We start from the raw sequence: 24,363 nt of genomic DNA, 5'->3' as shown, positions 1-24,363 counted from the left end.
TTTGCTTGAGAAATTTATCTGTGTTGTTGTGAGTTAACTAATCCATTCATCTTTATTGCTGTAGTATTTCTTTATGTGACTCTACTCCAATTTATTTATTCTGTTATTTGTGGATATTGATGGGCATTTAGGTTACTAGTTTTTGCTATTATGAATAATGTTGCTCTGAACATTCCTGATTACATGACTTGGTGCTCATGAGCACGCATTCCTGTTTGGTATATACATAGATGTGGAATTACTAAGTCTTAGGGTCAACATGAGTAGACAATGCCAAACAGTTTTCAGTGTTGCTCTACCAGTATACACTCTGCCATTGATGAAAGTTGTTCTCCACATCCTTCCCAACTCCTGGCATTGCCGGACTTTTTCATTTTAGTCATTATGATAGGTGAATAGTGGTTTTATGTGGCATTTCCCTGAAGACAAATCAGGTAGACCAATTCTACATATGTTTATCAATCTTTCTGGACATGTTTTCATAATGTGTGTGAAATGTTTGTCTTTTGCTCATTTCTGTATCAGGTTACTTTCTAATTAATTTGTAGGAATTTTCTATATTTTCTAGTTACAAACCCTCTGTCAGTTATATGTGTTGCAGTATCTTCTCCTACTCTATGGCTTGCATTTTTTTATCTATTAGCGGTTCTTGTTCTTTTGATGAATAAGTTATTTTTAATATAGTCTAACTTAATAATGTAGTTTGATTTATTAATTTTTTTCTTTATGCTTAGTGCTTTTTTTTTGGTCATGTTTTAGAATTCTTTCCCTACCCTAAGTTATAAAGATGTTCTTCTATCTTCTATCTTCTAATCTAAAAACCTTATTCCTTTACTTTTTACCTTTAGATTTACAATTCACCTGGATTTCATTTTTATCTATGGTTTGAAGTAAGGATAAAATTTCATTTTTATTTTATATATATCTATGTGTGTAATGCTATTTGCTGAAAAGAGTTTTCTTATTCTCATCACTCTGTAATGTTACTTTGTCATAAATTAAGTGCCTCCATACATGCAAATTTTTTTCTAGAGTCTGTCGTGTTTCATGGTCTGTTTGTCCATCCTTGCATATATACTATGTTTTCTTAATTGCTGTAACTTCAGTTTTGATATCTGGTAGTTTGAGTCCTCCAGGTTTATAACTTTTGAAATTGTCTTAGCTATTTTTTTGTGTCATGTCTAATGTACTAATTTTAATCCTGTGTACTCATCAATGATTAGTCACATTTGTGTATATCAGTAATCACCATTCACCAAGACGTAGTGTTTCCATTGCCCAAAAAGGTTTCCGTGTGCCTCTACCAGTCAGTGCTCCCCTCAAGATAATCACTATTCTGACTTTTATCAACATTGATTATTTTTGTCTATTCTTGACCTTCATGTAAAATGGTCATAGAATATGTATGGCTCATGTCTGTGAGAATCATCTGTGTTGTTGTGTCTCAGTAAACTATTCTTTTTTATTGCCCTTTGGTATTCCACTGTATGACTATACTATGTTCAATTTCTTGTTGATGAAGATTGTTTTTAGTCTTGGATTATGATGAATAAAGCTACTATGGATATTTTTTTATTTTTTTTAAAGATTTTATTTATTCATTTGAGACACAGAGATACAGAGAGAGAAAGCATGAGCAGGGAGAGAGGCAGAGGGAGAAGCAGGCTCCTCTCTGAGCCAGGAGCCCGATGTGGGGCTCAATCCCATGACCCCGGGATCATGACCTGAGCCGAAGCAGGTGCTTAACCATCTGAGTCACCCAGGCGCCCTGCTACTATGGGTATTTTTATAAATATTTTGGTAATCATAATACTCAGTTCTCTTGGTATATTCTTAGGAGTGGAATTTCTGGGTCATAGAGTAGGTGTATAATTAGCTTTAGTTAATAGTGCTTAACAGTTTCCTAAAAATAACTCTTAACTATTCCGAGTTGTTTGGTGTATTGGACATTGCATGTGAAAAATTGTAGAAATAATTGGGGGCATGGCATCATGGTATCTTTCTCCAGATAGGTTCTGTTTGCTTTTATTTGCCTCTTCTAGGGTGCTAGTAGCACTAGCAATCCTTGATCATGTGAGTCTAATGTCACAGATTAAGGTCATTTGAAGCCAGGTTTCAGTCCTTATCAAAGCTAGGTTATTTCCTGCTCATCTTTATTCGTGGACCCTTTCAGGGGCTAAAGTATGGAGAATTTATGAAAATCTCTCCTTGTTGGTAGGCTCTACAGTCATATTTTGCTTCTAGGTCTTCGAGACCATCAAAAGCTCAGCTAAATTTATCAGTTTTTCATGTGTCTTTTCTAGAATTAGCAGATGCCCTTAGAGAGAAAACAACTCCAATGTCTGGTTCATCCTCCTGGATTTTTCTTCTTCTCCAGAATTTTGGCCCTGTAATTCCTCACTGCCTTATTTGCTTCTCTGTGCCTTCAAGCAGGTTTTTAAAAATAGTTTGACCAGATTTTTTTAAATCTTCTTAGTCGATGATTGGTCTGCTTTGTATAAATTGCTATTATCAGAAGCAGAAATCTGTTCCCCATTTTCTTTCAACCCTCATCCTGTCTCTGTGTACTCTCCCATTCCTTTTCCCCTCCATTATGTCTGTTCATTCTTTTTTTTTTTAAGATTTTTATTTATTTGAGAGAGAGAATGAGAGAGAGTACATGAGAGGGGGGGAAGGTCAGAGGGAGAAGCAGACTCCCCGCTGAGCAGGGAGCCCGATGCGGGACTTGATCCTGGGACTCCAGGATCATGATCTGTCTGTTCATTCTAAGTGTCTATTATTTGGTTGATATTGCGTGGTTAATTATTACAGCTTTCTGTAATCCATATTTTCATTTGATATATTCATATTCTTACATGTTTAGTTTTGTGGATGAACTTAGAATCATGTTTCAAGGTCTAAGATAAATCTCTTTGAATTTTAATTTTAATTGTACTTTGGGAGAAGTGGCATTTTTACATTATTCATTCTTCCCATTTAGATATGCAGTGTTTATTGACTTATTTAAATTTATGTTTTCCTTCTATCTATTACTAAGGTTTTGGGGTATATGTGTGTGCACACATACCCGCGTGTATATGTGTGTGTGTGTGTGTGTACTTGGCATATAGTTCTTATGTTTATTTCTTTTTTTTTTTAAGATTTTATTTATTTATTTCACAGAGAGAGACACAACGAGAGAGGGAACACAAGCAGGGGGAGTGGGAGAGGGAGAAGCAGGCTTCCCGCTCAGCAGGGAGCGCGATGTGGGGCTTGATCCCAGGACCCTGGGATCATGATCTGAGCCGAAGGCAGACTCTTAACGAGTGAGCCACCCAGGTGCCCCCTTATGTTTATTTCTGTTATATATTCTGTGGGTTTTGGGAATAAAGCTCTTCACCCAATTTTCTTTTCTTTTTTTCTTTTTGTTTTTTCTTTCCTGTGTGTGTGTGTGTGTGTGTGTGGGTGTGTGTGTGGGTGTGTGTGTGTGGCGCTGATATACAGGGAAGTGACCAAAAAATATTTATCTCCTTTTCAATCATTTTGCTGAACTCTCATATTGAGTCTGATGTCTTTTGATTCTATTTAAAACATTTATTCATGATTCATTTAAATATCTTTTAAAAATATTGTTAATTTGGGGCACCTGGGTGGCTCAGTCATTAGGTGTCTGCCTTCGGCTCAGGTCATGATCCCAAGGTCCTGGGATCGAGCCCCACATCGGGCTCCCTGCTCCACGGGAAGCCTGCTTCTCCCTCTCCCACTCCCCCTGCTTGTGTTCCCTCTCACTGTGTGTCTCTCTGTCAAATAAACAAAATCTTTTAAAAAAATTGTTAATTTGCTTTGTAATCCGAGCACATGGCCTATAATACTACTGCTTAGAATTTACTGATATTTTCACCCTGGGCATCTAGGATAAGGATCGAATAAAAACATGGACTAGATGCTTAAAAAAGGTATGTTCTCTTTGTGTTGGCTACAACATTTGAAACTTTCTATATCTTATTTTACCTTATTTATTTCATTAAACCAGTTATTACATCAAGGCTGACTCTTTTTTTAAATTTTTTTATTAACATAAAATGTATTATTTGTTTCAAGGGTGCAGGTCTGTGATTCATCAGTCTTACACAATTCACAGCGCTCACCATAGCACATACCCTCCCCAATGTCTATCACCCAGCCACCCCATCCCTCCCACCCCTCACCACTCCAGTAACCCTCAGTTTGTTTCCTGAGATTAAAAGTCTCTTATGGTCTGTCTCCCTCTCTGGTCTCATTTTGTTTCATTTTTCTGTCCTTTCCCCTATGATCCTCTGTCTTGTTTCTCAAATCCCTCATATCAGTGAGATCATGATACTTGTCTTTCTCTGATTGACTTATTTCGCTTAGCATAATACCCTCTAGTTCCATCCACATTGTTGGAAATGACAAGATTTCATTTTTTTGATGGCTGCATAATATTCCATTTTGTGTGTGTGTGTGTGTGTGTGTGTGTGTGTGTGTGTGTGTACACACCACATCTTTATCCATTCATTTGTTGATGGACATCTAGGCTCTTTCCATAGTTTGGTTATTGTGGACATTGTGTTATAAACATTAGGGTGCATGTGCCCCTTCGGATCACTACATTTGTATCTTTGGGGTAAATACCCAGTAGTGCAATTGCTGGGTCGTATGGTGGCTCTATTTTCAACTTTTTGAGGAACCTCCATACTGTTTTCCAGAGTGGCTGCACCAGCTTGCATTCCCACCAAGAGTGTAGGAGGATTCCCCTTTCTCCGCATCCTCACCAACACCAGTAGCCATTCTGACTGGTGTGAGGTGGTATCTCATTGAGGTTTTGATTTGGATTTCCCTGGTACCGAGTGATGGTGAGCACTTTTTCATGTGTCTGTGGGCCATTTGGAAGTCTTCTTTGCAGAAATGTCTGTTCATGTCTTCTTAAGGCTGACTCTTAATAAAGGGTCATAGGAGACTCTCAATAAAGGGTCATAGCTACCACTTGCCTTCCTGGCTTTTATTCTAGGTGAGTTTGGTGTTGCTGATTGACTCTCATGACCTTCAGATTGGTACCAACATAAGTTGCTTCTCAGTGCTACCTTTCGGTCTTTTTACTTCTTGGAGAATTTCTTGTCTAATTTCTCTTATAGGATATTCTAAGTGTTTAAACTCCAACATTCTTAAGATGAACAGATGAATCTACTTTCTACTTTGCCAATGAAAATTGAGGTTATAGTAGTGATCGACCTTCATTTACTGCACCCTTGTCCTAAAAGTCACCTACATTATTACCCATTTTTATCTTATTTCTCCTGGTATTAGACTTTCTCTGCTCAAGGTTTTTCTGTCTACTTGTCCCCCTTACCTATCTCCTTATGCCATCTCTAATATCTTGGTCATTAGATTTTTTAAAAAAGATTTGTTTATTTGAGAGAGAGAGAGCATGTGCAAGTGGGGCTAGGAGCAGACAGAGAAGGGGAGAGAAACTCAAGCGGACTCCATGCTGAGCACAGAGCCCAATGTGCGGGGCTCAGTCTCACAACCCTGAGATCACAACCTGAGCCAAAACCAAGAGTCAGTGCTTAACTGACTGTGCCACCAGGTGCCCCCTGGTCATTAGATTTTTTTATTCCTCCTGTATCTTCAACTTCTCTCTTGTTGTGAATCCTCACCCTGTATAAACATGCTGTATATTCCCATCTTAAAAAAAATATATTCCCTGCCTTCATACTCACCCCCATCTAGCTACTGTCCTATTATTTTATTCATTCAAAATAAAACTTTCTCACCTAACATTTATTTTCTAAGTCTTGCTTTCTAGTTCCAGTAGATTGTTAATGAAAACAGTACAGGCTTTGAAGACAGTTAGAGCCAAGCTCAAATCTCAGCTCAGGAACTTACCATCTTTGGAAACCTTAACCTTTAGGCTCTGTGTCTTATCTGTAAGAGGAACCCTGACTTGTTAAGGTTGTTTTGAGGATTTGTATGAGGCTCATAGGAGCTGAGTCATGGCAAACAAGATATTCTCTAGATGGGAGTAAATACTACTATTATTTTGACTACCCTTTTCCTTTTTTTAAAGATGTATTTTCTGGTTTGTAATCATGTTTTTCAAGTAGTTGAGGTTGCAGAATAGGAACCTCAGGAAAATACAGTGTTGGTATGTATACAAAATTAAGGTAGCTTATCCCACGCTTGTTTAATGTGTTTGATTTCTAACAAAATTTCATTTTATTTTCTAGAAGACAGGACTTTCCTTGGTGGTCAGGTATTAGAATTATTGTAAGTGTAATAGATCAAGTTTCTTAAAAGCCTTATTTCTTATTTCAGCACTTATTTTTTTTAAATAGCTCTTATTTCAGCACCATGTTTAGCATTAATCCTTTTCTGTTCTTCCCTCTATTGGAAAAGGGATGAGAAACAGCATGGTGTATTCACAGAATGTATCATGTGATTCAAGGGATAATAGAAAAGTCTTCTCAAGCAAAAATTGCTTATCTACTGACCTGTGATAAGAACTGGAATTTGTTTTTTTGAACTTTTTGATTGCCTATGCAGACTCCATCACTCTGAGAGAATATAGGGGATTCAGAAATCAATCAAATATAGGCCCATTTTAGTAAAAGAAGAATCAGACATGTAAATAAATAATCAGAATCTTTGCATAAGTGTACTGGATTTGAGGAGATCAGAGAACTGTTGTATGAGGCATTCACATGGAAGTTGATATTGCTCAAAATTATGACAAAGTACTGTGTTTGAAGGGAATGTATTTCATCTTCAGTGAAAAGTGGTAGGGACCCAGAGGTTTAGAGATTGCAAGAAGGAAGAGGATGAACAGTTGACAAAATCAGATGGCATGAGACTAAAAGGAGGTGATTAATTTCTTGGTAAGAGTCCTCCTCTAAAAACTGTTTTTTTCCCCAGTTTTATTGGGAAATAATTGGCATACATCATTGTATTAGTTTCAGATGTACAACATGATGGTTTGTCTTATGTATAATGTGAAACAATTACCATGATAGGTTTATTTATTTATTTAATTTATTTATTTAATTTATTTATTTTAGAGAAGGAACGTGCACATCTGAGCGCGCGTGCAGGCGAGTGCGGGGTTGGGGGGGCAGAGGGAGAGGGGAGAGAATCTTAAGCAGACACTGTGCTTAGTGGGGAACTGATGAAGGGGCTCAGCTCGATCCCACAACCCAGAGATCACGGTCTAAGGGAAACCAAGTGTTGGCTGCTTACCCGGCTGTGCTACCCAGGCACCCCTACCATGATAGGTTTGGTTAGCATCCATCATTTCATATAGATACAGTACAAAGAAAAGGACAGAAAATTTCTCTTGTGATGAGAACTCTTGGGATTGACTCTCTCAACAGTATCCCCGTATGTCATACATCAGTGGTAATGGTTGTTATCATTTGTACATCACATCCCCAGTACTTACTTATCTTGTAACTTATAAGTTTGTACTTTTTGACCACCTTCCTCCAATTTCTCCTTTCCTCACCACCTGCCTCTGGTAACCACAAATGTCTCTTTTTGTGAGTTTGGGGTTTTTTTTGGGTTTTGTTCTTTTTTTTTAATTCCACATATAAGTGAGATCATATAGTATTTGTCTTTCTCTGACTTGTTTCATTTAGCAGAATGCCTTCAACATCTATCCGTGTCGTTCCAAATGGTAGGATTTCTTCTTTTTTGTGGCCGAACAGTATTCCATTGTATAATTTCTGTAGATTTGATGGAAAAGGCAGAAGAGAACTTTAACAAAACAGTATAATGGGCATTTTCACAGTGATGCTTTTAGAGCACACACAACTTTCTTTAATCAAAAATACTTAAAAAAACTTTTTATTAAGAGAAAATTTAATAAATATACAAAAGTAGACAAAAGGGAAAAATGAACACCCCGGCCTATCACTCGGTTCAGTAATTATCAACTCATGGCTAATGCTGTTTTATCTCTATCTCCCCCTTCTTTTAGAATATTTTGATGTAAATCACTTTTTTAAATTGTTTTTTTTTAAATTTTATTTATTTGAGATAGAGAGCGAGCAAGCGAGAGAGAGAGAAAGAGAGAGTATGAGTGGGGGGAGGGGCAGAGAGAGAGGGAGAAGTAGACTCTCCACTGACCAGGGAGCCTGAGGTGGGGCTCAATCCCAGGACTCTGGGATCATGACCTGAGCTGAAGGCAGATGCTTAACTGACTCAGCCACCCAGATGCCCCTAAAACCCTTTTTTAGATCATCACTTTTTTAAGATTATTTTCAAGTAAATCTCAGACATCATATGGTTTTACCTATAGAGACCAATATCTAAAATGTAGGTTTTGGGTAGATAGCCTGTCATTTTCATTTTTTGTGAGTTTCTTGTCAAGTTTTGGTATCAAGGTTTTGCTGGGCTTGTAAGACAAGTTGAGAAGTGTTCTCTCTTTTATGGTCCTTGAAAAAGTGTGTACATAATTGACACTGTTTTCTTCCTTAGAAGTTTGAAAGAATTCACGAATGAAGTCACTGACTTAGTGTTTCGTTGTTGCTGTTGTTGTTGTTGTTAGGTTTTACAGAACAGATTGTGTGTATCTACACACATACATATATGTAACATACATATACACATATGCGTGTATATATATAAAACCATTTAGTTTTTTTCTATATCTGTACAAGTTTTAAGTTTTCTTTTGGTAGAAATTTGTTTTTTTAAATAAATCAGATTATTTTGAAGTAAATGTCAAGATTGGATCAGATATGGATATCTAAAATAAAGAAACAACATTACACACACCAAAAATTTATCATCATCAAATATCCACTCAGTTCGCATTTCCCCAATTGTACTATAATTGTTTAATCATTTTGTTTGAATTATGATTCAGATCAGGTACCTTCAATACATTCAGTAGCATGAATGTATTCATAATGTCTTGTTAGAATTTTTAAATACCTCTATCTCTTTTCATTCCTGATTTAGTAATTTGTGTCTTCTCTCTTTTCTCTTGACCAGTGTTACCATGTATTCATCAACTGGTGAATTGAACCTTTTATTATTTTGATGCTTTTCTTTGAAGATTTCTCTCTCTTTTATAGAGCAGCCAAGCCAGCAGGATTTTTTTTTTTACTTTTCATATATTATATCTTTGTTTATGTTTTTGTTTTCTATCTTTATATGTCCTTATATTTTATATATGTGTGTCTTACAAGCAGATTTGAAAGGAGTTTTCTTTCTTTAAAAATTCAATCTGAAAAAAAATAAAATAGATAAAAATAAATAAAAATTCAATCTGTCTTTTAATTGGTTGATTTAGACTTTTTCTTACAATGTGTGATATAATTATAGAAACTGGAAACAGATGAGTAGTTATCAGGAGTTAGGGTTGGGTTTGGGGAGGGAGGTGGGTGTGGCTACAGAAGGGCAACATAAGACATCCTGTGATGCACCCCTTCTGTATCTTGGCTGTGGTGGTGAATACACAAATCCACACATCTGACAGAAGTGTATAGAACTAAATATAGACACACACACACACTCACATAGAAATGAGTACAAATAAAGCTGGAGAAATCTAAATAAAACCAGTGGATTTTATCAGTGTCATAGTAGTTATGATATATTTACTATAGAGTCCCCCCTTATCTGGGTTTTTGCCTTCCATGGTTTCAGTTACCTACAGTCCAGTAGCAGATGATCCTCCTTCTGAGCTATTATTGTCAGAAGGTCAATAGCAGCCTAACACTATCATTCATCTCACATCAATAGTAGCCTAACAATCATTCCCCTCACTTCATCTTATCACAATCACTTTATCATCTCACATCATCACAAGAAGGGTGAATATAGTACAATAAGATATTTTGAGAGAGGGAGAAAGACCACATTCACATAACTTTTATTACAGTATGTTATAATTTTTCTACTTTATTATTATTATTAATCTCTTACTATACCTTATTTATAAATTAAACTTTATCATAGGTATGTATATATAGGAAAAAAACCAGTAAATATAGGGATCAGTGCTGTCCATGATTACAGGCACCCACTGGGGGTCTTGGAACATATCCCTCACAGATAAGGGGGGGTCTATGATATATTTTGCATTGGGGGAAAATGGGTAAAAAGTATATGCAGTCTCTCTGTCTTGCTTCTTACTGCATGTGAATCCTCATCTCAAAATAAAAAGTTTACATAAAAAATGTATTTACTGATATATTTTGGTTTAAATCTACCATAGTACTATTTACTTTTTATTCTGATTATTGAATATTATTGTTCTTTTTTTCTTCTATTTTTTGCTCTTTCATTTCTACTCCTTGATTATCGTGGAGGTGCATGTTCCTTACTGTTTTGTTTTTTTCAATGGTTACCATAGAGGTTGCAGAATGCATACTTCACTTATCAAACCCTACTTTACAACCATATTTTACCTTTTTGGTTGTTCTTTATTTCCTTTCATTTTTGAGCTTCTTTCTTAGTTTATTGCTTTTTTCTGAAGAAAATTCTTTCACAGTTCCTTTCTCAGTGGTCTTTTGGTGATGGATTATCTTGATTTTTATTTATTTGAAAATATCTTTATCTTAATTTTTGAAGGGTAGTTTTGCTGAACTTGGAATTATTGCCTCCTAGCCCTTAGAAAATACTATCCCATTGTCTTTTCATTCCCTAAGTTTTTGTTGAGAAATCATCTGTCAGTTTTATTGTTATTTCGTTAAAGATATTCTGTCATTTTCCACTGGCTTCTTTTAATATCTTCTCTTTTGTCTTTTTTTCCTGTAGTTTTGCTTTGATGTGCCCAACCCTGTATATATGTGTATATGTATGTGTATGTATATTTTAACATATATTCTGCTTGGTGTTTGTATCTTGATATCTTTCTTCAAATAAATTCTCAGGCATTAACCTTTCAAATATTGCTTTTGTCCCTTTCTCTTCTTTCCTTTTGCACATCCGATTACAGATTGTTAGACCCTCTTACTGTATCCTTTTCCCCCCTTTCTTATGTTCTGCATTCTTTTGGCTTTCTGTGCTTTTCTCAAGATATTTACTTTTGTCTTCTAATTCTGTAGATCTTTCCAGGGTCATTTATAATCTGCTGATAAATCTACCTGTTATGGGTTTCTTGTTGTTGTTGTTGTTATTTTTTTCCAGTTAAAAAATTTCCCTTTGGTTCTTCATAACAGTTTCTAGTTCTCTACTAACATTCTCAACCTTGCATTTTATTTTATTGAGCGTATTAAGCATATTTTAAGTCCCAGTCTGATAACTTATTTTTCTGGATCTTCTGTTGACCTGTTTTTGTTGTCTGTTATTTTTCTTGTTTTTCAATTCCAATTTTCATTTTTCCTGTATACTTGGTCAGTTTTCATTGATTGTCAGACTTCGAGTGTAAAAATTTTTGAAATAATCTGAAAACTTAGATGATGATATTTTCTTTTAGAAAAGATTTCTGATTAATTTGGCAGATTTTTAGGGGGCATTAGCAATTGTGGATCACCTTAATTCAGACAGGATTTGGGATGATTCAGATTTAGCCCTTAGTTACTAGTTGGCTGTCTTAGTTCATTTGGGTTGCTGTAACAAAGTAACATAGACTAGGTGGCTTACAAACTATGAAAATTTATTTCTTTACAGTTCTGGAGGCTGGGACGTCTCAGATCAAGGTGAACAGATTTGGTGTTTGGTGAGGGTTGCCTTTCTGTTCGTAGGTAGCCATCTTTTCTCTGTGTCCTCAGGTGAAAGGAGGAGCAAGGAAGCTCTTGGGGGTGTGTGGGGGGGTCTCTTTTATAATGGTACCAGTCTCATTAGGGCTTTGTCCTACCTCCCAAAGGCCCCAACTCCAAATATCACATTGGGGGGAATTCAACATATGAATTTGAGGGGGGAATACAAACATTCAGTATATAGTGTTGGCTATCTATTTTTAGTTTACTCTTTACCCTTGTAGTTATTTTTTCAAGATCCAGTCTTATAGCCTAGCCAGTTTATCAGGCCATTGTCTCTTACAAGCACACCTCCCCTCCTATCTCTTTCCAAGGCCACGATACTCCAATTTTTGGTCCTTTACTTGAATTTATCAAAAGCTAGGTTCAGCTTCTCAGCCTCTAAGCTACCTCTATCAGGACTGTCAGATATCCAAAAAGAAAAGCAGCCTCAAATGCCAGGCTTATTTCTCTGTGTTTCCTTCTTACACTGAGTTTCAAACATAATTTTTTCCTATCTTGCTAGGTCTCTCATGCTTTCATTGTTTACCTTTTCAAGTTGATTTTTGCAGAAGGATTATTTTTCAAACACCTAATCTCTCAGATTACCCTGCTGTGTTCTGCTTAAAGCCTTTGTACATCCTGTTTCTCCTGCTTAAAAAACTCTACCTCCCCATCGCTTCTCAGCCTTTTGGCTAAGATCAAGCGTAAAAACTCTACCTCCCCAGTCCCCCCAGTTTACACCTGTTCATGCTATAGATCAGATCCTAAAGAGCCTTCCTCAGGCTTCTCTGACTCCCTGACTAGATTAGGTCCTGTTAATACAGTCTTTTATAGCACTACCTGCAGTGCCTTCATTGCACCTATGGTTTGTAGTTATAATTTGTGTGTTTATTTCCTTTAATGTTTACATTTTCAATGCAGTGTAAGGTTCTTGAGGAAAAGGGCCATATCAGGGTTTTTTTCTTATTACAAATTATAACCTATAGGAAGTATTTAATATTTCTTCATAGATTGGATGTACTGGTATTGGGTTAAATGATTGAGACTTCCCTTGAATGATAATGGCAGAATTTAAAGAAGGAAAGAGATTATGCATTTTTCATGGGTCCTGGAATGGGAGGCAAGACACAGTGCATCTTTTATTCTTATTTTTATAAATGTATTATAAAATACTTCAGACATATTAAAAATATAAGGAATTATATAATATATCCCACTATCCTCACAGTTCTGCTTAAGAAATAAGACATAATTTATATTCATAAAGATATACAGAGAGCCCAGAAATAGACCCCCATAAATATAATCAACTGACTTTGACAAAGGAGCAAAGGCAATACAGTGGAACAAAGATAGAGTTTTTTCAAAAAATGGTGCTAGAACACTTAGGCATCCAAATGCGAAAAAATGAATCCAGATACAGACCACATACCCTTCACAAAAATTAACCCAAAATAGATCATAGACCTAATTGTAAATACAAAACCCATAAAACTGTTAGAAACTAACATAGGAAGAAACCTAGATGACCTTGAGTACAACGATGCCTTTTTAGATACAACACGAAAGACATCATCCATGAAAGAAATAATTGACAAGCTGGACTTCATTTAAATTAAAAATTCAGGGCACCTGGGTGGCTCAGTCATTAAGCGTCTGCCTTCGGCTCAGGTCATGATCCCAGGGTCCTGGGATCAAGCCCCACATCGGGCTCCCTGCTCTGTGGGGAGCCTGTTTCTCCCTCTCCTGCTCTCCCTGCTTGTGTTCCCTCTCTCACTATGTCTCTCTCTGTCAAATAAATAAATAAAATCTTTTAAAAAAAAGTTAAAAATTCTACTCTGTGAAAGACAGTATCAAGAGAATTAGAAGATAAACCACATATTGGGAGAAAATATTTATAAAATATTAATAAGGACATTTATCCAAAATATACAAAGAACTTTTAAACCTCAATAATAAAATAACAAACATTATTTTTAAATTGGCCAAAGACCTTAACAGATACTTCATCAAAGAAGATATAAAGATGGCAAATAAGCATATGAAAAGATGTTCCACATCATATGTCTCTGGGGAAATTCAAATTAAAACAAGGTACCACCACACTGCTAGAATGGCCAAAATCCAAAACACTGAGAGCACTAAATGTTGGTGAGGTATTGAGCAAAAAGAATTCTTCTTATATATTGCTGGTGAGAATTCATAATGGAACAGCAATTTGGAGACTAGTGGTTTATTACAAAACTAAGCACACTCCTAACATATAATCCAGCAACTACCCTTTTTGGTATTTACCCAAAGGAGTTAAAAACTTATGTCCATGTAAAAACCTGCACAAGGTTGTTTAGAGCAGCTCTGTAACTACCAAAACTTGGAAGCAACCAAGGTGCCCATAGTAGGTGAATGGATAAGGTGTGGTACATCCAGACAATGAATATTATTCAGAACTTACAAGAAATGAGCTGTCAAGCCACGAACAACATGAAGGACACTTCAATGCATGTTACTGAGTGAAAGAAGCCAATGCAAAAAACCTGAATACTATATGATTCTAATATGACATTCTGGAAAAGGCAAAGCTATGGGGACAGTAAAAAGATCAGTGGTTGCTTGTCGGAGCAAATTGAAGTGGAGGAGAGAGATGAATAGATATAGCACAGAGGAAAATCAGGGAAGTGAAAATACTATGAATGATACTATAATGATGGAATATGTCATTATGCATTTATTTCTCCAAATCCAGACAGTATACATCACCAAGAGTGAGCCTCGAGGTTAATTATGGACTTTGGGTGATTATTATGTGACTGTGGGGGTTCATCCTTGGAAAAAAAAAATGTGCCATTCCTGTGAGTGCTGTTGATGGTAGGGAGGCTAGGACAGGGATATGTGGGAAATCTCTGTATTTTCCTCTCAATTTTGTTGTAAACCTAAAACTGTTCTAAAAAGATAAAGTTTAAAAAAAAATCGGAAAAAATCCCCAGAGAGATTGAAGGGACAATCTCTACTATTGATTAATAAAGCCCTAAAAGACATAGCAACCAAAAAATATACACAATATACTAAGATATAAACATATATGTAGTATACCCAGCAATTACTTTGACTTTTAGATACTTTTATGATAAAGTAACTAATTTTTGTTTATTGTTAATTTGTTTAAGGAAATTTTTCTTTAAACTTTCAGATGATACAGCATTGTTTGAGTTGATTCAACTAGTTCCACCAGGTACTGTATTATATTTTGATAAGATAATTGATGTGCAAACCCATGTCAAAGAATGCTTTTTAAAAATACATATTTTCCCCTTCTTCCCAAATTAAGAACAAAGTTGAGTTTCTGGTATTGGTCCACTATGCATTGAACAGCAATAGATCAAAATAATAAATACATAACAATTGGCATAAATCGTATTTGAACATATTCTAAAACTGAATAAATAGTAATAAAGGAAGGTGGAGAATTATATGCTATCATCCTAGCATATTTTGTGACATTCATAAAAATTGACTTTGAGTTTTTGTGATTTTTCTCAAACAACTTTTTTTATTGATAAGGTAATTATCTTTGTTTTTGTGTGTTGACTGTTACTGGGAATGGGGAGTGGAATAAAACCTTAACTGTTTAGTAAACATTACACATCTCTGGGGTAGGTAAAATTAAAATTAAAATGTGGAGGATAACTTGATTTTTGTTATTTACTTCTGTGAATATAGGAGAAATCTATCTTAAATAATTATTCTGTGTGAAAAGTGGAGAGCTATATGTTACTAAAAATTAGTAATCTAAAAGATTTTGAATATTACATGTGTACTTAATTTGGGTAACCACAAATTCTAGAAAATGTCTACATTTTTTTCCAACATGTAACCTAATGTCTTACAATGGCAATTAGAAAAGAATGGAAGACAGGAAAAATTTATGGAGATGGTAATTACATTTTAGGTTTGTAAATGTCATACCAACTTGATATGTTTACAAGGACTTTTTTTCTCTAGAAACACATAGGTACTCACAAAATTTATATGAATATCTCCCTTCTGTAAAAGGGGAGGGAGAATTAGTAATATGTACTACATTTCTGAATAAGGAATCCATTTAACATAACTTTCTTTTAATTTTCCTTTCATAGAAAAAAAAAATGACCCTGAAGCAGAAATTTCAGTAAGCCATCAGGCACTATATATATTGTACTTGATCATATTGTTTCTAAATAGAATATTTTGTTATAATTTGAATCATAGGATATCTTTCTTGTAGTGGGTGAAACCTTGTCTACGTATGATGAAAATACACGAGATTTCATGTTCCCGGGTCCAAACCAAATTTCTGGACACCATGATTCAAACCGCCAGGTTACCATGAGGAGGATTTCTGGCCTTCGAGTAAGTGTATTTTCTCAATCAGTCTGTGATGTAGGATCATTGTGAAAAACCACCACATAGGCTTTAATACCTGAAATGTGAAGAACTAATTCAAAGTTTAATTTGGTTCAAAACATAATTTTTTTATGAAATTATGATGTTATTTTAAACATACTGAAATCTGAACAAAGCCCATCTTTCATCCAGAATTAACAAGTGTTAATTTGCCTTATATTCTTCAGATTTTTCCCCTCTCCTTCTGCCTCCCACCTCCACCTTCCCTATCTGTCTCTTCCTTTTATTGTTCTCGCAAAAGAATGACCAATAAACATTTGAAAAGGTGCTCGATTTCATTAGCATATAGGGAAATCCAAACTAAAACAACCTTATGATTTCATTTTTATAGCCATAAAGTTGATAAAATTTAATAAAATATGACCATATTAGAAGTGTGAAAAACTGGAAGCTCTTCCATGCTGCTATGCCATGTAAGTTGGAACCACCACAATTCAGAGTTATCTAGTAAAAGCAGAGATTCTCATAGCCTTTCTCTAGGTATGTTTCATGGAGATGTATTCTCTCTGGTATACTAAGAGCCTTCCTAGGGATGTTCATTGATAGCATTGTTCATAATAGTGAAAAATCGAAATAATTTAAATGTTCATTAGTAGGAGTTTGGATAGATTAATTGTTGTATGTTCATGTCATGGAAATATACATTTATATACCTAAAAGTGAAAGCTGCATTGTGACAACCAACTCTTCCATCCTTTCCCCCCACTCCCTTCAACTTTTGTTGGGTCATTTAGAAATATATTTATCCCTGAAAATGTCTTCCACTTAGAGAAACTGAGAGAAGACCCTGCTATTTCAAAGAAGAAAAAAAGCAAAAGATGTCTAGGTTGAAATAATTTGGACAAACATTTTTTTACTACCTTTATAAAATGTTAAAATAGTATGAGTAAGGAAAGTGGGGTGATATATGAGCTAGTATGGTAAATTAAATACTTTTCCCTATGGGTCTAGGTTTATGATATGCTCTGTTCTGGGAAATAGCAACTTCAGCTTGCTAGAAGTGTAAAAGTTGACTAACTAGCAAATCTATGAAAATATACTTCCTTTGGGATATTATCAGTGTCCATTAGCCATCTTCTATATTATAAAAACCTTCAAAGAGTGTTTCAGCAAATGTATAGAAGCCTGCAATGAAAAAAAAATCTGATTTTAAAATTATGGTGTTTTGAAAGTAATTTAAAATGCTGTATTATACCAAATTGGCAATAAAAACATAAAAGTATGGATCATTAATAAGTATCTTCTTCATTTACTTTGGGTTTTTTACATACATTCAGATGTTGGATTACTAAGGCAAAAAATACGTAGAGATATATATATATATATGTATGTATGTGTATATATATGTGTGTGTGTGTATATATATATATATATATATATATATATATATAAAGTAAGACTCCTGGTAATGGTGGTGTGAGGAGGTTGGCAGTTCCTCTCTCCATAAAAAACAGGCAGTTCCTCTCTCCATAAAAAACTAGACAAAATTGTCACAAAAAACAATTTCAGGACACCAGAAACTGGCAATTAAGACAATTAAGACAGATTAAGTTCCGGATGTTATAAGGAAGTGTTGAATAACTTATATTATACACGTGAAACTAATATTACACTGTATGTTAACTAACTAGAATTAAAAAAAAAAGGGGGTGTTTATGCTTAAATAATGGCTAAAACATTGGATAAAAATGGCGGCAGCATGTGGCCTTCTTGCCTGGGACAGCTTCCATACCCTGCAAGGCCACTGAGAATTGTAGCTTCACCAGTCCTGGGGCTGGGCAGAAAAATCAGAAGCTCTGCTACCAGAGGGGTCAGAATCAATTTTGGTGAGTGAGACTATGATACTGTGATTTAAAGTAAGAAATATATATTTGGTCTTTATCCTTGTTCTGGCACAGAGCTCCCAAAATCCTTGGAATTTTCTAAGTGATGGGGAGCAAGAAAGGTGTCTTTTGTTATATTAATGAGGTGACTTTTGGAAAGCCCCTATATAACCTAAGGATGGGGGCTGGAGGAGGAACAGGAGGAACAACCCTGGTATTAGAGGGTTAGAACTTTCAGCCCCTTGACCTCTGGGGAGGATAGATGAGGCTGGAGATTACATTAAAATACCAATGGCCGGTGATTTAATCAATCATGCCTATGTAATGAAACCTCTATAGAAGCCCAAAGGGCCTGGGTTTAGAAAGCTCTTAGGTTGCTGGACTCATGGAGGCAGCTCCTGGGAGAGTGGTTTCCCTGGGGAGGGCATTGCTCCATGTCCCTTCCCACATACTTTGCTCCATGAATCTCTTCCATTTGGATATTCATCTGTATCCTTTACCATATTCTTTTATAATAAATTGGTAAACAGTAAACTATTTTCCTGAGTTGTGTGAACCTCTCTATCCAATTAATTAAACCAGGGAAGACGGTCATGGGGACCTCCAAATTATACCCACTTGGTCAGGAACATAGGTAACAACCCAGTCTTGTGATTGCATCTGAAGTGGGCTGGGCAGTCTTGTGGGACTGATCCCTTAACCTCTGGGATCTGATGCTGTTGCCAGGTAGATAGTGTCAGAACTGAGTTAAATTATAGGACCCCTACCTGGTGTCACAGAGAATTGCTTGGTGGTGTTGGAAAACCCACACATTGGAATTGGTGTCAGACTCATAAGGACAGATAGTGCGGCTTCATTGGATTCAGATGGAAGTGGATGAAAGAAACACCACAGCTTTGATAGGCCAGTGGCAGTTCCAATTAGAGTGAGTAGCCCATCTGCCAGAAAGTTCACAGAAGTAAGGGAGCAGTAAAAGGGCTGAGATAAGCTCTCCACCCATTCCTGGCTGATTCTGAAACAATGCACATGCAATGAGAGACCGAGGCTGTGAGATCCCAGCAACAAGTGAAACTCAGTAGAAACTGCAGACCTGACTATCTTTGAATGCATTCCCCAAGCCACATACAGATAATCAACAAAGAGTGGAACCCTTACAGGTTCATGGAATGACTACCAAGCTATGTATATATATATATAGGTGAGACTCCTAGAAAGATTGGAAGAATCAAAAGATATGGTACATATAAAGTGTACAGCAAAATGGCAGCTATAAATCCAGTCATACAATTATTGTATTTAAATGTGAATGGATAAAACACTCCCATCAGTAGTTTGTTGCCCTGGCAAATGACAGTGCATCCTTCCTCAGAATTCTTGTGACAGGGGCACCTGGGTGGCTGTCGTTAAGCGTCTGCCTGCGGCTCAGGTCGTGATCCCAGGGTCCTTGGATCAAGTCCCACATCGGGCCCCTTGCTCCACGGGAAGCCTGCTTCTCCCTCTCCCACTCCCCCTGCTTGTGTTCCCTCTCTGGCTGTGTGTCTCTCACACACAAATAAATAAATAAATAAAATCTTAAAAATAAATAAATAAAATAAATAAATAAAATCTTAAAAAAAAAAAAGAATTCTTGTGATATATCTGTCTGAGTCTTAGGCTGTTCTCCTGAACCCATTGCTGTGGCAAGAATTCCGCACATCTGGGATTAAATCCTGGCACTCTCACAGACTACCTGACTAAACTTGAGCAAAGCACTATCATATGAAGATATCATAGGGCTGCTGGGTGGATTAATGACACCTTGTAAATGGTTACTGCAGTACCTGGCACGGAGAACACTCTGTAAATGAGAGTGATATGGTGATGGATGTCGAGGTGATGACAGTGCTGATGATAATACCCCCTTTAGACTGAACTCCATAGAAACAGAATCTGTGGCTTTCTCATCTTTGAATTTAACTCTCAGCACAGTACTTTGCATGGAGTAGGTACTTAAATGCCACTTGATTGAATTGAATGAATGAATTACATCTTGTAGACTTCATAGAGGAACTGACATTTGGATGGAGTGATGATTAATTTTATGCCTCAACTTGGTTAGGTTAGGGTGCCCAGTTGTTTGGCCAAACGATAGTCTAGATGTTACCGTGAAAGTATTTTGTAGATGTAATTAATATTTACAAACAGTTGACTTTAAGTATAAGAGATTACCATTGACAATGTAGGTGGATCTCATTCCAATTAGTTGAGGCCTGAAGAGCAAAAACTGAGGTTTCCCAAACAATAAGGAATTCTGCCTCAAAACTGTTACGCAGAAATACTTCCTGAGTTTCCAGCCTGCTACTAGCTTGCTTGCAAATTTCACACTTAAGACTGCAGTATCAACTTTTGTCTGAGTTGCCAGCTTGTGGATTGCCCTATGGATTTTGGGCTTGCCACTCTCACAATTGCATGAACCAATTCCTTAAAATAAATCTCTCTCCCCCTCTCTCTCTCTCTCTCTCTCTCTCTATATATATATATATATATATATATTAGTATAGTATATTATATATTAGTTATATATATGTTCTGTTTTCCTAGAGAACCCCAACTAATACATGATGGTTTTCAAAGCTCAGTGAAAATAATGGCTAAAACACTGAGTATTTACTATGTGACCAACAATATATGGGGAAGGGTAAAGTGCTAAGTTGCAATCCAGGCTATGGTAGTTATAAAATATGTCCACAGATGATTTGATACTTCTCTCTTCCAAAGGCAGAGCTAATTCTCCAGACTACACTTAGTGACTCTAACAGATAAAATGTGATTCAGTGACAGTATTAGACTGGAGACCAGGTCATTAAATGCACTGTGGCTTCCTCCTTGCTCTCACTCCTGTATCAGTCACTTTGGGCTAAGCCAACTGCCATGTGTGAAGACATTCAAGCACCTCTATAGAGAGGCAGAAGCTGGGAAAGCTTTGCTAGAATGTTTGTAAAAGCTTGAAAGGTCTTGAAGAAACTCAGATGTGTGTTTGCAGGAAAATAAGGTAAATGCTTTTGGAAATTAGGGATAAAAGGGTTCCTTGTCATATAATGGCAGAAAGTTTAGCCACACAGTCGCCTGCGGTAATGGGGGAAGGAGAGAAATATCTAATGAAATGGATGGTGTGTCTAAGACTTTTGGTTAGAGAGTTAGAGGGTCTGCTTGGTTTTCTTGCTGCTTTATAGCAAGATATGAGAGGAGTGAGATAAGCAAAGGAAAGGCTGTTTAGCAAAAAGGAATTGGAATTTACTGTTTCTGAAGATTCCCAGCCTTTTCCAATGGCAATTAATGTTAAAATTAAGGAATGACTTCTGAGCAAAAATCATTCCAGGCACTTTTGGGAAATTGTGGTCTGATGGTGAAACCAAAGGTATAACTATAAAATCCTTCATTAAAATTTCAGAAAGTTCCAAGGTGTTGTCTCAGAAAATAATTTAATCAATCGGGTTTTTCAAAGATGCTAAAGGGCAGTCTCAGCAGAAGCTGAGTGTAGAGAAGGGTGCAACTCGCGTCTAATGGAGTGAACTTCAGTAAGATTCATATGAGAACCCATATGTTTTTTAAAAGCATTATGTTGGTAGAAACACCACCAGCTTGGTCTGAAATGCAGAGAGATCTCACAAAATGAAAAGGCCTTTGGACCCCCAAAATTCTGTTGACAGGACTCATGCTCAGAACACTGTGCACTCCAAATATGGTCTACTTCTCCTTGGAAAGGAGTGATAATTCAAAGGTTGGAAGCAAGAGCCCAGAGGAGCCCAAAGGATAGTTATTTCTGGGCAGGAACAGGACTAAGCTTCTAATCAAGGAACTTCTAACATTTTCTTGGCTGGATTTTAGAATATCTATGGGCCAGTGATGCCCCTTTGACTCTTGTTTACTCCCTTTTTGAATAAGAACATCTGGAGTGATTATCCTGCACCTGCTGCATGTGTGTGCTTTGGGTACATGTGGGGCAGATAACTTGTCTCTTTGTTTTGTAAGTCTTCTAACTATGAGGAACTGTCCTTAAAGGAACTGTCCTTAAAGAACCCACATCCGAGGAGGCTGAATAAGGATTTGACTTAGATGCCAACATCCTGGATTTCAAGCTGAAGTTGTAAAAGGATGAGACTTTTCTTCTTTTCTTTGTAGAGCATGAGTTTAGTTTACACATGAAAGGAGTGTAACTTGTGGTCAGAGGGTGGACTGTGGTGGTTTTAAAATATGTCCACAAAATTTTGGGGATATTCCTCTTCTGAAAAGGAAGTCTAACTTTTTTGTCCTTGAGTGTGGGCTATACTTCAAGGATTCTAATAAGTAGGATGTGATAGATGTGACAGTGTTAGATTTAGTAGACTAGGTCATAAAAATGATTATGGCTTCCTTCTTGCTTTGCTTTGGGAGAACTAGCTGCCCATGGCATGAGGACACCGGAGTGGTCTTATGGAGAGGTTTATGGGATAGAGGAGCTGGGTCCTCTTGCTAAAATCTAGAAAAGAACTGAGACCTCCAGCCAACAGCTATGTGAACAAGCCTTGGGAAGCAGATCCTCCTGCCTCAGGCAAACCTACAGATGACAGCAGCCCAAACAACCTTTTGACTTCAGTTGCCTCAGAGATTTCAAGCCAGAACCACCCAGTTCCACCTCTGCCAGATTCCTGACCCATAGAAACAGATAATAAGTGTTTACTCTTGTTTTAAACTGCTAACTAATATCCTGTGAGGCAATAGATAACTAACAAAGGCATAATGGACTTCATTAATAAAAGTTATGTTTGCAGAAAAGCAATCATTTAGTTAATTCTTAGGCAACTAACTCATTATTTACCTTTTCTGTAATATGATGTTTGAAACTCTCAAGTTAGTATGTCAAAGGCTGGGTTTGTAAAGGACAAATATCTGACTTCTGCTATATTAGAATGAAGCTGCACTGGGCATACACAATACCTTTTAATGCTTTAGTGAATATACAGTTTGTGTGCTTCCAAATATCTTGGCAGGTGCTTCATGACTGTTCCTTTGAATGCTTTAGTGAATATACAGTTTGTGTGCTTCCAAATATCTTGGCAGGTGCTTCATGACTGTTCCTTTGAATTTTACCATGATAAACCAATGTCTCCACTTAAAACAGTATTCAAGCTGATGTTTGAAATGTTGTGAGAAATAGAAGCCAGGTTCATTCATAGATCTGAGTATAACCTATACATTATGGGAAAAAATGTTGGAGGTATTGGTAGAGACTTCTCTCTCTTCTGTTTTCAAGAACTGCATACCTAGAAGCTATAATTTTTTTTTAACATGAGGAGACTCTCCAAAGCATTTCTTGATTATGTAGTTAAGTATGTCTTAATTTGTAAAAGTAAAAAGAGCTCAGATCCATTAAGTGTTTTTATATATTTATGACTTTAATATTATATCATAGTTTAAAAATCTTAGAATAATTTGACAGGGAAATACTTGAAAATGAAAAAATATATTAATTTTTACATAAAGGTAATATCACTTATAAGGGAATCATCAGCAATGAAACTGTTTCTTGCTAAAATTTAGCATCACTGTATTGTCTTTATCTTTAATAAGAAGGTCAAACCAACAAATGAAAACAGCTAAATCTTGACAAGTGTTTGTTACTTCAGGTCATAGTTTTATCACTAATAATTATATTTTTTTAAAAATTGAAATATCTAATAATACCCTTTTTCCCCTCAGGGAATTGCTCCAAAGCTGGAATTTTCTACAACTTCAGTGATTACTGAATGTCTGATAAGTTCAAGGAAGTGCCGCACTCAGGTTGAACTCATTTATTCAAAGTGTTTAATGGTTTAACTTATTTGTTCATATTTATGAGCATTGGGCAAGAATTATTCTTTTATTTTGGCTGCAACTCTTTTCACTTTTGGGGGTCAATCTTTAAGCAAAACATTTATCAGAGCTATTTAGCAGTTTGGTTGCATCTTAAATGTGAGAGTGAAGAGTTTGGTACACATGATAGATGGCGCCATGATGTTAGTGTTATTATTGTGTAACTCCATGGCCTTTTTTTTTTTTTTAATGCAAAGCAATCAGCCTGCCAGAAAGATGTTGAGATCAAGAAGTCCCACAGAGAACTAGATCTGAGGCTTCTATAAATCTTACAGAAGTTACAGGTGACTGCAGAAAGTTCAAAGGATACCTTTTAACAAATGTGACCAGAGGTTCTCTCTCATGCAGGGATATTGGTGTTTAGTGAGTATGGTTTCTTGAGTGTCTCTAATTCTTATATGACTCTTGCTCAGTTTGGTGGCCATACTGACGCTATCAGACTGAGGGAAGCTTGGACACTCCAACCTCAGTACCTTCTATATTTGTAAAAACTGCCTTTAGTAAACTGAGATATCTGGACCTAATATTTCATTCTTGTCTAACTT

General features: G+C 36.3%; 1 protein-coding gene across 3 annotated transcripts in view; it reads left to right on the top strand.

The window, feature by feature from the left end:
* SPATA6 (spermatogenesis associated 6) overlaps nt 1-24,363 on the top strand; it is a 140,768-nt gene that overhangs the window by 41,594 nt on the left and 74,811 nt on the right. For all 3 annotated transcript variants that reach the window (XM_027625205.1, XM_027625195.1, XM_027625215.2), the window contains exons 4-6: nt 14,872-14,913; nt 15,946-16,070; nt 23,666-23,746. In XM_027625205.1, coding sequence (XP_027481006.1) covers nt 14,872-14,913; nt 15,946-16,070; nt 23,666-23,746 — 248 coding nt within the window. The remainder of the gene's footprint in view (nt 1-14,871; nt 14,914-15,945; nt 16,071-23,665; nt 23,747-24,363) is intronic.

This window comes from Zalophus californianus, chromosome 4 (genome assembly GCF_009762305.2).
Source record: "Zalophus californianus isolate mZalCal1 chromosome 4, mZalCal1.pri.v2, whole genome shotgun sequence".
NCBI lineage: Eukaryota > Metazoa > Chordata > Mammalia > Carnivora > Otariidae > Zalophus > Zalophus californianus.
This window is presented reverse-complemented; position numbering and strand designations above follow the sequence as displayed.